The sequence below is a fragment of the Lynx canadensis genome, chromosome A2 (genome assembly GCF_007474595.2).
Source record: "Lynx canadensis isolate LIC74 chromosome A2, mLynCan4.pri.v2, whole genome shotgun sequence".
In the NCBI taxonomy this organism is placed as follows: domain Eukaryota; kingdom Metazoa; phylum Chordata; class Mammalia; order Carnivora; family Felidae; genus Lynx; species Lynx canadensis.
In genome coordinates this window covers 91,065,939-91,082,557 of record NC_044304.2, presented here as the reverse complement: position 1 = coordinate 91,082,557, position 16,619 = coordinate 91,065,939, and the positions used below count along the sequence as shown (strand labels likewise).

General features: G+C 33.1%; 2 protein-coding genes across 5 annotated transcripts in view; both read right to left on the bottom strand.

Annotated features, from left to right (window-relative positions):
- Positions 1–16,619, bottom strand: part of RUNDC3B (RUN domain containing 3B) — a 154,796-nt gene that overhangs the window by 67,793 nt on the left and 70,384 nt on the right. For all 4 annotated transcript variants that reach the window (XM_030307893.1, XM_030307895.1, XM_030307894.1 and 1 more), the window contains 2 exons: positions 11,840–11,925; positions 1,345–1,434 (listed from right to left, as the gene is read on the bottom strand). In XM_030307893.1, the coding sequence (XP_030163753.1) occupies positions 1,345–1,434; positions 11,840–11,925 (176 nt within the window). The remainder of the gene's footprint in view (positions 1–1,344; positions 1,435–11,839; positions 11,926–16,619) is intronic.
- LOC115527315 (small ubiquitin-related modifier 2-like) lies at positions 6,974–7,548 on the bottom strand. Its single transcript, XM_032595223.1, has 2 exons — positions 7,462–7,548; positions 6,974–7,224 (listed from the first exon to the last, which is right to left on the bottom strand). The coding sequence occupies exons 1-2, from the start codon at positions 7,546–7,548 to the stop codon at positions 7,024–7,026; spliced, it is 288 nt and encodes a 95-aa protein (XP_032451114.1). The 3' UTR covers positions 6,974–7,023.

Below are 16,619 nucleotides of genomic sequence, written 5' to 3'. Positions count from 1 at the left end.
TTCAAAAAACAAATTATTCTATGAACTCCTATGTTCTGATTTCTTTGGGAAGTCTGCCTATTGAAATTCCATTTTTAAATGTGAATATCAAGAGTATCTTGGTATTGCTCCATACTTTTTCATGCTTGAATAAGGAGTGAGCCAAAGTGGCAATACTTTATAAGGGCTTTCCTTCATTTACAGAAATATTACTAATGTATCTTTAAGACATTTACTTTCAGCTGATCATACAGTATCATTGGGTTACTATAAACCAAGAGTTCACATTCTTATCCCAGGTTTTCTTTTTGCACCAAAAAACAGAAATGTAAAGGATTCAGACAGAACCAGCAGGATGACAGGTGAAAAATTAATACACTCAGAAGGATCAAAAAGACAACCTCCATATGGCATCTATCATTTTTGTATTCTAAACAATTAAGCTAATAACCTAATACTACTTTATTAAATTTTAAACAGAGGAACGTTAGACTGAGAAAATGAAAATATTTTGAAAAGGAAGTGATTTGCTAAAAAAAAAAAAAGGTACCCTCAGTGATTTGCTAAAAAAAAAAGGTACCTGTATTAAAAATGAGCAGCATTATATTTCTATTAAAGATCTAACAGTAGATTTTCATTTAAGTTTTATACTTATTTTGTTGACACTCTTGGATTTTAAGTGATATTTTTCAATAAAATTGTAATATTTCCATTAATCTTATGTTTGAATTGTTATAAGCAAACTTTTTATTTTTAGCATAATGTAAAATCTTAGATCAATTAAAGAATACAAAAAGATACTTCCATGAATATATGAAAAACTTACATTTACATTTTTAGAACGTATACTCAGTCTGAAATCAATTCATCTTGTTGATGATAGAAGCAAATATTAATAATATTTCTGATGGCCCAGATACATAATATAAACACAAGATACCAAACACATCATGCCAGGAGTTTTTTATTTCAACACATGAGATCATGAAAATCTTTCTGGCTTTCCATCTACTTTCAGTGCATCTTTTCACTTTATAGCAGTAGCTGAAAAATACTAAGAGATAAGATCCAAAAACTTCCTTCAGGGCTACAAGGGTACATAATCTTTTGCTGGGGAGATATAGTCTAAGATTTGCCCAAACTACAGAACAAACATGTCAGTTAAATCCTTAACTTTGAGACAGTCTCTTTGCTGAGAGCAAACCCAGTTAGAAAGCTGATGTTACTGGAAAGGGAACGACATGAATCAAATATCAATATCCAGCTGTGTGCTTTACTTCTTATTAGCAAACCAAGAATAAAAGCTAAGTAGAAACTGGTATGAGGTAGAATAATTTAAAACCTGAATGCATTTAGACTAAGTACCTGAAATCAATGGCATTGAGTCCAAGCAGCATGCCAGCAAGCATATTTGCTTCCTCGCCCAAGACAATTGCTCCATCGTCATAAAATCGCCTATAAAATGAAACGGGTAAATATATAAATATTAAAAACAGACTGAAGTATCCTCTGTAGAAATTATTTAGAAACCAAACTAAGGTATAAAGAACTAAGTTTTATTTATCAAAATAAAAACTATTTGAATCAGCCAATTCTTGAAGATATTTAGGAAAAAAAAACAAAAAATGCTGCCATAAGAACAACAACAAAAAATTATTCTAAGTATTTCCACCACTTTTAAAAAGAACTTCCAAAGTAACTCTTTCAACTGGCCAAGACTGCCTACTCTGTTTCCCTAACAGCGAAGCAATATAAATGTAATCTGAAAGGTGGAAAATTCACATTTTTACTGGTCTAATTTTGAAATTCTGTAGATATTATTGTATATATAGAAAAAGACAAACACACATTGCTTTTCTGTAAGTACAAGAAAGTCCATTTATTAACTAAATGGAGAACTAGAGAGATGTGATCATTAGTAATTCATCCTAATCTTTTAACACTACAATACTAATGAGCTAGCAGGGTGTTTGCGTATGAAAAAGGAAGTATTCATTATCTCTGACAAAATAAATTATGAATCCACCTCTCTTAATTCTTGTAAAGCTTATTGTTTTGGTTAATGTCAGTTTTTAAAATACTACAATTTTATTTTAAAATATTTAAAATAAGTATTTTGAGAAAATATTATGATATGAGTCTATGGCATTTTTCCACAAATAAGTACGATCATTGTATTTACTTTTAAAAATAATACTGTGCAAAAACTAGTTTATGTTCAATAACCAGGCATCATTTGATTGTATTACCTATTTATATTAGATATAGACAGTGGACACCACTCTGTAAGATCCCACCAACTAAAAGGAAATTTTAGTAATGGAATTTTAGTAAATTTTATTTATTTTATTTATTAAATAAAATTAATTAATTATTTATTTATATAATTTATTTATTTAATAAATAAAATTAAATAAAATTTATTTACTTATTAAATTAAATTATTCCATTTTAGTAAATGGAATTTGTCTTACTCTTTTTAGTCATGAGTTTATTAAGGCTGCAAAAAAATTTAATAAGCTCATAATCCACCAATTTTGCATAGTTCATAGTTTAAAAAATACTTTTATAAACATATCCTTTGATACTTCTTTAAAAAGTCCATGAAGCAAAGGTGGAAAGAACTATTATTAGTTTCAAATTTTCCATCAAGAAAAGTTAAGAATTAGGTTAAAACAATTTGCCCAAGCTCATGCAGATAAACTGCTCAAGGAAGGAACATAATTCTTCTTACTTTAAGTTCTATATATTTTCTTTTAAACCTTATCACTTCCTATAAAACAAAAATATTTAAAGAGAATTTAACCTATATTATAGTTCATAAGGAATTTTAAATGAGTGAAAAGTACAAAGGAAAATAAGAGACCTTCTGTCAGATACAAACAAATATGTGGGAAGACTTGCCTGGAATAGAGGTTTTGTGTTTCCTTGGAAATATGGGAATTGCTTTTATTGATTTATGTAAAAAGAGAAAAACTAAAACTTCCAGCCTAACAGAGATTAACAAAACAAATGGAAAAAATTTCTACATACTTAAGGTTTTCCACAAAAAGGTAAAGATATTTAAATAAATTTATATACCTGAGATTTTGCCACTGTTCCAATAGCTAAAATGGCTGTTGACAAAATATTTTGACTCCGAAAAGAGTTATGATTACAATGGCTCTAGAGCCCAAATTCTGTTGAACACATGCCTTTAAAAAGAATTCTGGTTTTTGATAACTGGGAGTCACCCATTATTCCTAGTATTTCCCTATATAAGAAAAGTTCTTTTTTTTTTTCTTTTTTAATTTTGAGTCCACCATGCTTAAAAGTACATTCTAAGAGTCAGATCAAAACTATTTCTGCTTATTCCTAATGTCAACATTGTGTTAGGGACTGCTGAAGAATACCAAAAACACACACATATCTCACCAGTTTCAGAGATTTCTTAAAGTCTAAAGATCTTATACAATATTCTTTTGAGGAGTTCTTTGGCTTAAGTTTTACTAATAATTTTTTAAGTAAACCAATATAAGTGAAACACTTGCTATATGTGAAATAATTCCACTTAAATAAAACAATACCTGAAGTGGAATGCTGCATAGACCTCATTTATTATGAGTTTTTACTGAACCAGAAGGGATGGGAGGACAAACGGTAGAGGAAGTGCTACTTAACGAGGTGTCCACTGTATGCTCAACATCTTCACTATTAATGCAAGCTAAGAAAAAAAGTATTTTTCATAAAATACACTTCTGAGATAACATTTAAAAAATAATTCAGTATTCAAAAAAATACTGAGTTAAAGTGATCTGAACCGAAAAAGGTATTTTTATCATTTAATCAAAGACATTACTCCCATGTATTAAAGAAGAAGCTGTTCGGAAAAATTAATTTTTTTCCCTTAATCAAATCAACATATCAATTTTGACTGGAAATCTGATTCTTGTTATCAACCCTTTCAAAGACTTCAAAAAAACTTGTAAACATCTACATTTTATCTTACAGAAAAACTGGAGCATTAATAAAGTTTGCTTATATAACCAAAGTTATGTAACAAATGAACCAAGGGTAAATCCTAAATGACTAAATTCAATAATAGTAAGGTATACACTAAAAAAATTCCCTTTTATTGAAAATATTTTTTGTTCTAAAGAAAATAATTGTATGAGAAGGACCTAACCAAAAGCTTCAATTTAAAGCTTTATACATTAGATTGTATCCCTAAAGAAGTGTTACATGTTAGAAACAAAGAAAAATTATGAGCAACTACTGATATTACTGTATCTGGAGGAAAAGCTTCCACTGTAAAAATTTTTTTTCATGTTTATTTTGAGAGAGAAAGAGAGAGAGAGAGAATGAACAAGTGGGGAAGGAGCAGAGAAAGAATTCCGAACAGGCCCGTCACTGACAGTGCAGAGCCTGATGTGGGGCTTGATCTCATGAACTGTCAGATCATGACGTGAGCCTAAATTAAGAGTTGGATGCTTAACCAACTGAGCCACCCAGGTGCCCTGCTTCCACTTTTTATTAGGTATACTCTTTCCAATCATTTGTTGACTACAAAAATATCAGAAACCAGAAAACCATTTAAAATAACACCCTAATGGGGCGCCTGGGTGGCGCAGTCGGTTAAGCGTCCGACTTCAGCCAGGTCACGATCTCGCGGTCCGTGAGTTCGAGCCCCGCGTCAGGATTCTGTGTCTCCCTCTCTCTCTGCCCCTCCCCCGTTCATGCTCTGTCTGTCTCTGTCCCAAAAATAAATAAACGTTGAAAAAAAAAATTTAAAATAACACCCTAATAACAACCGTACTTTTTCTCTTATCATATATAATTTAACTCTCATTGAAATATATCTCTATAATTCTTTCTTTGGTGTTCATTCTGTAAAACTATTTGAAGGCCCTTCAGGTACTTCAATAACAAATACCCTTTGAATTGCATCCAAAGGAATCACCAGAGTATCATACTGATACTATATAATATCATGCTTCAAATTTTCCTTTTTTGAGAGTCAAAAGTTATTACACACACTGAAAATGCAATACTAAAGTATGAGAAAGTTTCTCTTCTAAACCAAAGAAATTTCATTATCACATTCTTGCTCCCTTGCCCAGTTTAGTCTCTATGTATGAAATTTTAAGGGAGGAAGTTAGAAAAGTCTCCCTCATGACATCCAAAATAGATTATAGTATTATAAATAAATGTTATATTCCATTCAAAGACAAACTGAATCAGAATGAAACCTGACTAAAAAGTAAATCTCCAAATATCTTGCTAAGAATGTGAGATTCATTATTTTATCAACAAATATAGAATAAGTTCCTACTATGTGGCAAGAACTGTGCCAGGTATGAAAGTTAAATAGTGGATGACCTAAGCATGGTCCCTCTCCATGGAGCTTACCGTCTAGGGGAGGGGACAGGCAACAAACAAGAGAAAAAAGTAATTAGACTTGATAAGTAGGATAAGCAAATAAATAGGTTGTTGAAGTAGAGAAAAACTGAAGGAGAACTCAACTCTGAAGAAAATCACTATTAGGAAAGGCATTCTCAAGGGTTGAGCCTTATGTCCAGAGAAGTCTGATCACACAGGGCTCTGTAGGCCATATAACATTAATAACAAATGTGAACATTTACTGAGTGCCAAGCACAGTTACAAATGCTTGATATGAATAATCTTCCTTAACTTTACCAGCACATATTATGCCAGGGAGGGATTAAGAACTTGTGTAAGACTCTACAGATAGAAAGTGGTGAAACTAGGATTTGACTCCAAGAAATATGTTTGAAGAGAAACCATTCTAGACCTAAGTGGGAATTAACACAATCTTTTTAACATTTAAGAAGATTGGCTGGAAGATAAATGGCTAGTAGAAGGGGGAAAACTGGAAGCTCAATTAGGACACCAATAAGGGAGTGTAGCAAGAGATAAACAAGGTATTTATTACTGTAACCGTCAAGGAGATTGAGGTAAATAGATCAAGATATATTTTGGAGAGAAGATTGACAAGACTTGATAATTAGGAATTATTATAGAAAATGAGGGAGAAAGAGAAATCAAATACGAATTTTAGATTCTGACTTGATCAACCATGTAGGTAGATTGTGAGACCACTTGTTAAGGAAGAGGTAAAGAAGATTAGAGGGGAAAAAAATCTGATCTAAACTCCCTAGCTAGAGATTTAAATGTGGTGTCATGATCATACAGGTGGTATTTAAAGCCATTCTAAAAATTCTACGAAGACAGAAAGGAAAATGAATAGAGAATAAAGATCACACAATACAGGGCTAAGTCAGGAAATACTGATCTTTCAAAGTTGTGAAGAGCATGGAGAATGAGCTTCTTTTCACAGAGTCATTATTTTATCCCATTCCATCTTGATTTGATGTCAAGCAAAATATACCACTGGATATTTAGTACAAAAAAAAAGGCAATATGCTAGTGCAAACACACCAGTTACTGCATGCAGAGTAAAGGAATGAGGAAAGGGAAAATGAAAGAATAAACTATCAACTAGTACTCAGGATGTGGTGGAACCAAACTGAGTTTTTTAATTTAAAAAAATTTTTTTTAATGTTTTTATTTATTTTTGAAGGAGAGAGAGACAGAGCGTGAGCTGGGGAGCAGAGAGAGAGGGAGACATAGAATTTGAAGCAGGCTCCAGGCTCTGAACTTTCAGCACAGAGCCTGATGCGGGGCTCGAATTCATGAACTGTGAAATCATGACCTGAGCCGAAGTCGGACGCTCAACTCACTGAGCCACCCGGGCACCCCTTTCCTTTTTTTTTTGAATGTTTACTCATTTTTGAGAGACAGCGTGTGAGCGAGGGGGCAGTGAGAAAGGGAGACATAGAATCCGAAGCAGGATCTAGGCTCTGAGCTGTCAGCACAGAGCCTGACGCGGGGCTCGAACCCATGAACCACGAGATCATGACCTGAGCTGAAGTCGGACACTTAACCGACTGAGCCACCCAGGCGCCCCAAATTGAGTTTTTTAACACAGAATGTATTCTTGGTCTGTACGAACAGAGTTCTGGAACAAAGTGGCAGGTTCCTTCTTTAGTAGACACCTTCTGTCTGCTGCTGGAACACATCAGTTTTATCTTCCTCCTCTATTCCCAACTGTGTGGGTATGTCTGTTTCACTGGCTGGCTGTCTTTCAAATGGGAATCTGATCTGCCTTATAGACAAACCCTGTGGTTGACAGAAGGCTTTCATTAGTTTGCTAAGTGTTGTATGCCTCTTAATCTTTTTTTTTATTTTTTACTTTTTAATGTTTATTTTTGAGACGATGCGAGAGACAGAGTGCAAACAGCAGAGGGGCAGACAGAGGGAGATACAGAATCTGAAGCGGGCTCCAGGCTCTGAGCTGTCAGCACAGAGTCTGACGCGGGGCTCGAACCCATGAACCTCGAGATCATGACCTGAGCTGAAGTCAGATGCTTAACCGACTGAACCACTCAGGCACCCTTACGCCTCTTAATCTTAACACTGCACCACAGAAGCATCCTGACCCAACACCTTCAAATTAATATGATCATTTTTTTCAGTCTTGACTCCTTCCTTGGGCTTTTCATTGACCATGGAGAATTTCAGAGTATCCTCCTCTGCCACTTCACAAAGGAGGTATCAGGTCCACACTGAATGAGCACAGAAGCAAGTACCAGTAGTAGCATAAGAAGTACTTCATTTCTTTTTTATGACTGAATATCAATCCACAGTATGGAATATATATTTTGTTTATTCATTTGTCAGTTGATAGGACATTTGGGTTGTTACCATTTTTTGGTTATTATGAGTAATGCTGCAATGAACGTCCGTACATATGCTTTTTGTGAACATATTTTCAATTCTCTTGGAAATACATATACATATATATGCATATGTAGATATATATGTATGTATAGATAGATACACACACACATACATATATGTATCCATATATATAGGGGTTATGTGCTGGGTCATGTGGTAAATCTATATTTAACTTTTTGAGAAACTTCCAGACTGGTTTTCAAAGGGGCTACATGATTTATTTCCTTCTATCAATGTATGAGGATTTCAATTTTTCCAGCTCCTTGCCAATACTTGTTATTATTTGTTCTTTTGATTTTAGCCATCCTAGTGGATGAGCAGTAATATCTCATTGTGTTTTTGATTTGCAATTCCCTGTTATTGATGTTGAGCATCTTTCATGTGTTTATTGGTCATTTGTACATCCTCTCTAGAAAAATGCCTATTCAGATTCTTTGCCCATTTTTAAATGTTTTGTTTTTTTTTATTACTAAGTTGTAAGAGTACTTTATACATATTTTAGATAGAAGTCCCTTGTCAGACATTTAACTTTGCAAAAATTTCCTCCCATTCTTTGGATCATCTTTTCACTTTCTTGATGATATTCTTCAAAGCAAAAAGGTTTTAAGTTTGATTATGCCAATGTATCTACTTTTCTTTTGTGGCTTGTGTATTTGCTATTATATCCGGGAAATTATTCCTAATCCAAGGTCAGGAAGATTTACATTGATGTTTTCTTCCAAGAGTTTTCATGGAAGTCTGATCCATTTTCAGTAATTTTTGTATATGAAATAAGGTAGTAGTGCACAAGCAAGTTTTATTAATGTTTTTCATCTTAATAATATAAAATGTAAGTATTTTATTTATATTTTAGGAAATAAATTATTTTAAAATATTTAATATTTAATATATTTTAAATATATATTTATAAAATATTTAATTATTGTATTTTATAATTTAAACAGATTCAGATTCTAAGTCTTTCTTAGCTCTTGAAAGATATGGTAATTTTTCACTATTCTATCTACTTTTCTGTAAGTGGGAAAAGTATTTATCAACTCCTTTTTCACTTTGTGACAGCTCAGTTAATTTTTGAACTTTTGTTTCATACTTCACTCCTTCCTTCTCTTACACCTACTATAGTATAAAAAAATTATTTCTTCTGAGTACAACTTTTGTCATAAATTAAGTACTGCGGTACAATTGTAAAGAAACAAACAGGTCTCTACAAAACTAATTTTATCTCTACTTCATATTTTCCATATTCGTTACTTCAAATTCTTACCAGAATGGTTTCAATCTTGTTTCAAGTATCACATTTGTGTTTTTTAGCTTAACTTTTCTAACTATTTTTCAGTCTGTGGGTAGGGAGAAATTAAAACTTGGAACAAATTAATTCAGTTTCTACTTTACTTCTCTATTTCTCAGTCTTCCCAGTAACCTACAAAAACAATTGCCCACCTTTTTTTTTTTTTTAAGCTTGGATTCTAATCTCAACTCTCTAACCTTCCAACTCTGGCTATTTCCCAGTAACCCCTCAATCCCTAAACCAGAAACCCTGCAAGGGTTGTTTCCAACTGCTCACTAAGACATCCTCCATCTTAGCAAAAAAAAAAAAAAAAAAAAAAAATCACTTGTATTTCTCTAACACTACAGAGCCATGTGATGTGCTCCTACAAGATAATTTACTATATTTCTGTTCCCCTACTTCTTCACCCAATCTTATCCTTGGATTTTCAGATTATTATTCTCAAGCTTGCCTATCTTAGCTCATGTAGCTCCTCCTTCTGTCCTGGGGTAAACACTTGCATCAGCATTTTAAAGGACGTCATTACTCTTTATCTGTGAAGAGTAGAACAAGAAAAGAACACTTGATTCAGATACTCTCAAGATTCCTAAAGGACCAGAGATCATTTCTCATTGTTCTACAAGCACTTATGTCAGGGAGCATCCAGACAAAAGGTAAGGTATAACTATTCTTTCCAATAGTTTGCTTGCATTTCACAAACCTAATCTTCCAAATAGGTATGTTTCAGCCAGAGGTTCACAATCAAATTTATTTATAATTAAGAAGTTTCTTTGGTTTGACTTCAGTAAAAAAAAAAAAATAGCATAGTTTTGTTTTGCTTTTAAAAAGGAAGACTTTTTGCAACTGCATTTTTTAACTTCTAAGATGAGAATTCTGAAATAACACCCTCCTTCCTTTTCTGGAAATTAGAGCCATTGTATTAGCACTTAAATACTATGGGTGCGTATATTATATAAACATATATTTGCTTGCATATGTGTAGAAACATTTACTAAGCCATGTTTCTGTTTCAATAATGTGTGCTTATATATTTTTACAAGAGTATTTTTACTTCATGGACTTTTTTAGAGCTGAATCATTTCCTTTTTATCAAAAAAGACAGCTAACACCTAAGAACAAGCCAAAAAGCATTTCCCTTTAATTATTTGAACTACTCAGTCTAAAAATAATCTATTCAAGAACTATTTCTACTCCACTCATTTGTCTAAGAAACAAGACTAACAACTTAGATTATCAATGCTTTAATTTCTATTCAGAAGACTAGCATAACTTTAATGCAACTTTGCAAATGCACAGGAGATGTTTATTGTGTAAACTTCATTTTGATTTCATTGATTTAGGATTTATAGGTTTGATCTATGAGATTCTTATACTACTTTTATCTTCAAAACCTTAGTATCCTCAATATTTAGTATCTTCCATAATTAAACTTATTTACTAGAAATAATAAATAGAAGTAACAAAATTTTCATTTCACAAAGTTCATCTCAAACATCTAAGAGTTCATCATTTCACTGCCCAAGGAATCATATTGCAATAAAAGAATTCAGTAAGTATATATCAAACAATTATGTGACATGATGGAAGTGTTAGTGATATGACAGTAATCATTTGATAGTAATAAGTGTATCAAATCAACATGTTGTACACCTTAAACTTCAAAATATGTCAATTATACCTAAGTAAAGTGGGAAAAAAACAAAGCAAAAATGTATCATAATAAATGCCCAGATTTTCTCAAAATCCAAAATGCCAAATATTGCAACAGGACATGCAAATTAAGATTCCAGATATATGAGTTCTTTATATATGGCCCTAATTGCTCTATCAAAACTGGTTTCTAGTTGTCACTCTTTTGTTCTCTTTCAGAAATATGATTTATGAGGCAGTAATATGTATGGTAATTTAGAAGTGCCTAAGGCAGTGTGGTCCAATAGAATGTTCTACATATGTGCTGTCCAGTTTGGTAGTCATTAGCTGCACATGCCTACTCAACACCTGAAATGTGACATGGCAACTGAAGAAGCGATTTGGTAATTTTATTTACTCTTAACTGACAGTAATTTACATGGCATGTGGTTAGTGGCCACTGTATTGAATAGTACATGTTTAAGGTACTGAAAGTACTGAATATTTTCATTTACAAATACTTTTGAAATGCAGAAAATCATTTTTTTAACAACAGTTATAAGCATAGAGATTAGCAGACCAGAGTTTAATAGGAATGCCTGTTGTCCTAATATGAACCTTTTCTTTTATCATTGTAAAAAAGTAAAGTCACATGGCACAGTATGTCATCTCTTACGTGTATACAACCTAAGAAAAACAACACTAGTCTAGCTTGCCTTAAAAAGACAACTGAGCAATCACTAGTTATATGTATGAATTAAATGAAAGAAATAAAATAAATGTAATATAGAAAGAGAAAGAATGCTATAGGAATCTGATGGTGAGATTTTTCTTCAAATTGGTCAGGGAAAAGCCTGTGGAGAGAATGAACTTCAACTATTGAAAGTGTGAGAAATAGAAATGATTCAGAAAGATACTCTAGGTATAATGTAAAGCCTGAAAAGATAAACCCAAGAAGATGCATGGTTAGCTGACAAATGGCATTTTCCTGAGAAGATAGTGGATTTACCTGAGCAGTACAAAAAAAGAGGAAATAAAATAGCTAAGGACTTAAGAAAGGAATGAATCTTCATCTTATTCTTACTTCTAATCTTTAGGTGATTCTTTTAAATATATATTTGAAAATCAAAAAGACTTTTAAACCTGGTTGTTTTGAAGTCTCTCAGAGCTGTAGAGATGTATTCAGATAAATGTTTTTCCATGAGTGCTACTCTAATCCAGGCTCTACCCTAAAAGGAAGAAGAAAGAATCAAATGTGAAAAAAAAATTACAGGTTAAAAAAATATTTTGTCCACTGTTATCAAAAATATAAGCATTTTAATATGTAAATAACAATTCAGTCAAAATATACATTTGATAAAGACTAAAACAATAAGTAGATAAGAACAGGTAGGTTTTGATTATATAAAGTTTGTTTTTTTGTCATTTGTTTCTCTAAATATATAGGGTACCGTATGTCATACTAATTTTCTATCAGCTGTAGGGAGGTAAACTATTAATATTGAGTTACTCGTGTCAGAGACTTTACATAACTCTACTTCAATGCCCAAATTAACATGCTAATTAAAATGAGTCCCCTTATAAAACATGAAGAGCAGAGTCCATTCTTTTTTTTTTTAAATGACCATTGCCACACCACTTGTTTAAGAAAACTTCCCACCTATCCTTCCAGAGGGAGGTTTTAGATAACTAATATTGAACCAAATTTCATTACGTACCATGCATCCAAATCATGAGTTACTGAGTCTGCACCCATAACATTCTAAAACTATTACCAAATATTTTAACTGGAAAAAACAAACTCACAATAAAGTTACACAAAACCATATATTCTAGTAGAAAATCACATAAGCAGACAATTCTGACTAAATGTGAATAATTTAATTTTACTTTTGAAAGGGGTAATATCATTCAATAGTTGAGACTAGCCAGTTTTTTTTTTTGTTTTGGTTTTTTTTAATAATCCAAAGCATTTCTCCTGGACTCTGTTTAAAATTAAAGAATATAAGAGGTCACATTTGTAATGAGAATTTTTTAATTCGATTGCTTTCATTTTCACGCAGCCCTCCCACCAATCTCCAGAAAATTAATGAGATAGAAAATCAAAACAATGCAATGGCAGTTGAGAATAAAGGTGACGCTAATCATTATACATGATGGTCAATCACCTGGTATGGAGAAAAAAAGCATTTTTAAAAAAGTTTACTTATTTATTTTTGAGAGAGAGAAAGAGAGAGAGAGGGAGGGAGGGAGGGAGGGATGGAGGATGAGCAAGCTGGGGAGGGACACAGAATCCAAGAAGGCTCCGTACTGTCAACACGAGAGGCCTGACACAGGGCCCAACTCACAAACCATGAGATCTGAACTCACTCACGAACCCTGAGATCATGACCTGAGCCAAAATCTTGAGATCACGACCTGAGCCAAAATGGAGTCTGATGCTTAACCAACTGAGCCACCCAGGTGCCCAGAAAAAAACAAAAAACAAAAAACACACACAACATTCTTTAGAAATGTCTATACCTCTATAGTGAATTCACCAAACCTCTGGATAGGAAAGATCAAAAAGGAGTCAATCTAGACAGTGGTAAAACCTGACAAACTAGAAACAGCAGTATTGTGAAAAAAAGGAACGATATGAATGTGATTAGCAGGGCAGTCAATTTGTTCATCAAACTCAAAACCCCTTTTAGTTTGCCCAGGGCTCAGTCCATTATTCCTGCTGAGTAAGCCTTGGGGAACCTACAAATAGCAGTGGCTGATCAGAACAAAAGGAAGGAAGAAGCAAGCCATTGGTCAGCAGTCTCAAGTTTCTCTCCTGAAATTTCCTTTGAAAGACACAGAGACTGGTAGTGGTGGTTTTAATCAAAAGGCTATGATTTCACCAGAGCAGAAGGTGGGAGAGTTGCTCGCCAGAGAAAGTTAGACACAGGAGACTGTGCTATTGCTAGATAAGAAATGTGGGGAAAGCCCTGCTTCCTGATTTATTAATTTCAATTCATGCAAAACTGGCCTGCACCTAATTTCCTGTCCTTGTATGTTTGTGGAATTCTCTATTATATTGTGATAATACACTGTGCTAATTTTAAGTTTCTTTTCTTTCAACAAAAGAACTTTTACTAGAACAGGAGATAAACAGACTTATAAAAGTTGTTGGGGCCATAAAGTGGGAAAGCCTTACAGCTTGGCTTAATTAATATATGCTTAGCTCTGGCTTAAGATACATTAAGATATTTATATACATTAAAATACTTAATCTTCTCAAGAATTGTGTGAGTTACAATACTAGCCCTACTTTACTCTATGAGGAAACAAAAAACAGACACATTGAGAAGACAGGAAACATCTCACCACCAAACCAACCAACCTAACTGAACTAAAATCTATACGCTCTATATACTCTACCTTCCCTCCTGTTTCAGGGGATAACCTATAATCATTTAAGAGAGTAAAAAAACAAATTACAGAGTAGGCAAAGATATCTGCATTATATACATATGACAAAAAGCTCTCATTTATAAAATACAAATAATTCTTACAAATCTGTAAGAATAACTCAACTAAAAATTGGGCTTGCAAGGGAAAGACTTTATAGATTCTACTTCTTTAGTGGGTACCAAAATATTCAGATGTTTTCTTCCTTTTTAAGTTAGTTTTATAATTTTTTTCAAAGAATTTGTCCATTTCATCTAAATTTTAAAATTCCTAGGTATGGTGACTTGGTTAAGTGTGCTACTCTTGATTTCAGGTCAGGTCAAGATCTTGTGGTTTGTGAGCTTGAGCCCTGCATCAGTTTCTGTGCAGACAGTGCAGAGCCTACTTGGGATTCTCTCCCTCCCTCTCTGCCTCTCCCCACCTTGGAATAAATAAATAAACCTTAAAAAATAAAATTTATAGGTATGAATTATTCATAATATCCTTTTAGGATTTTTAATGCCTATACGGCCTATGGGGTTGGTTGGCCTATTTCTGATACTGATAATTTATAATCTTTTTCTCTGTATGAATAGTCTTGTTAGAAGCTTACCAATTGTATTAATCTTTTTAAAACCACCACCTTTTAGTTTTGTTGAGCTTTTTCTATTGTATATATTTTTTCAATTTAATTGATTTTTTCCCTTTATTTCTTTCCTTCTTTTTGGATGTATTACTTTTCTTAAATAGCTTCTTGAGATGAAAACCTTGATCAATGACTTTCAGCCTTTATTTTTTTTTAATACATGAGCCTACCTAAGTCTTTTTTTCTCTAAGCACAAATTTTACATGTTATATTTTCATTATCACTACTTTCCATTTATTTTTCCATTTTAATTTTAACTTCTTTCATCCGTGACTTATTTAGAAGTCCTTCTCAATTTTTACTCACATAAGCATTTTCTAGTTATATTTTTGTTATTAATTATAGCTTAATTCCACTGTGATCAGAGAACACATTTGAGATGATTTCAATCTGAAATTCAATGAAATGAATTATAATTCAGCATATGATCAATTTTTGGATAAGTTCTGTATGTGTTTGGTTTGAATGAATATTTTGAATGAATATTTATACATTCTTACATACTTCAGTTCTCTGGTACTACTAATCCTTATTAATATTTTCTACTACAATTACTTAAAAGTCTACTATCTGCATCTCCAATAGATCTGTTTCAATTACCTTTTTTTATTTCTTAGTTTTGGTCATTAGATCTTGTTTCCTGATATGCATAGTGAGCGGTTTTTGATTGAATACTGGACACTGTATATAAAAGTCTGTAGCTGCACTAACGCTACCTTTCTCTAGAGTAGATTTATTTTTGCTCAGGTAGGAAGGGAGTGTACTTAAACATCACTTTTCACTGTTTAAGGACACCAATTGTAGGACTTTTTTGGGCTGGTCTTTGTCTGAATATCTCTTACTCCCAAGGTGGAATCTTTCTGGGGTCACAAATAAAAGTCTATAGTATTTTACAAGGCCTCTCCAACTTGTTTGACCTTAAACTCTAACCTCTTTATCTCCAGACCAAAACTGTGAAATCTTTATAATCAGCTTTTTTAGCTTCCTACCTGCAACTTTCAGCCTGGTTTATGAGACTTTTGCTCTATGCTTCAAGTAGCTAAAAGTTGGCAAACACCTCACAGGAAAACTGCATGTATAACTTCAGACACATCTGTCTGCAGCTATCTCAATAAAGTCCTGGTTTCAGTGGCAGGTCCAAGCTCCACCTTCTGTTTCTCTAGCCTAGAGAAACTAAAAGAATTCCCAGCACTCTCTGATTGACTCTGTATCAATGATGTGAACAGACAAATGTCCTTAGGCTAACAGCCAAGATGAAAGTAGGGCTCACACCTCATGTACGATCCTTCTCTCTAGTATTGTGGCCACTTCAGTCCTCATGCCTTGTCTGTTCTCTTATGTCTTAAATTTATTGTTTTGTGTATTTTATCCAAACTCTGCAGTTGTTGGCAGAAGGGATGCTCTGATACAAGCTACTCTGTCATCACCAGAAGCAGAAACTGGTTCATTTCTCACCTCCAGGATCATCTTTTTTTTTTTTTTTTTTTACTTCAGTTATATCCTTCTACTATGACTCCCTCCCTCCATGTGCATTCTCCATACTGCACTCAGTTGATCTTTTTGAAATGCAAACTATATAACAATACTCTATTATTTAAAAAAATTAAAAGAAAGAAACCCTCAAGTAGCTCCCCATTGCATTCAGAGTAATATCTAAACTCTTAACATACTCTGCTTCCTCTGCTTACCATTTGAACAGCACATTTCTTTCTGTAATTCACATCCTGGCTCAAATGTTGTTGCATCACACAAGCCTTCCCTACCCAACCTATCTAAAAGAGTGTCCTTTCTTCCACCACTCTGATCACTTTCTAACTTAACCTGTTTCATTTTTTTAAGGCCCCTGAGATTATATTATATATA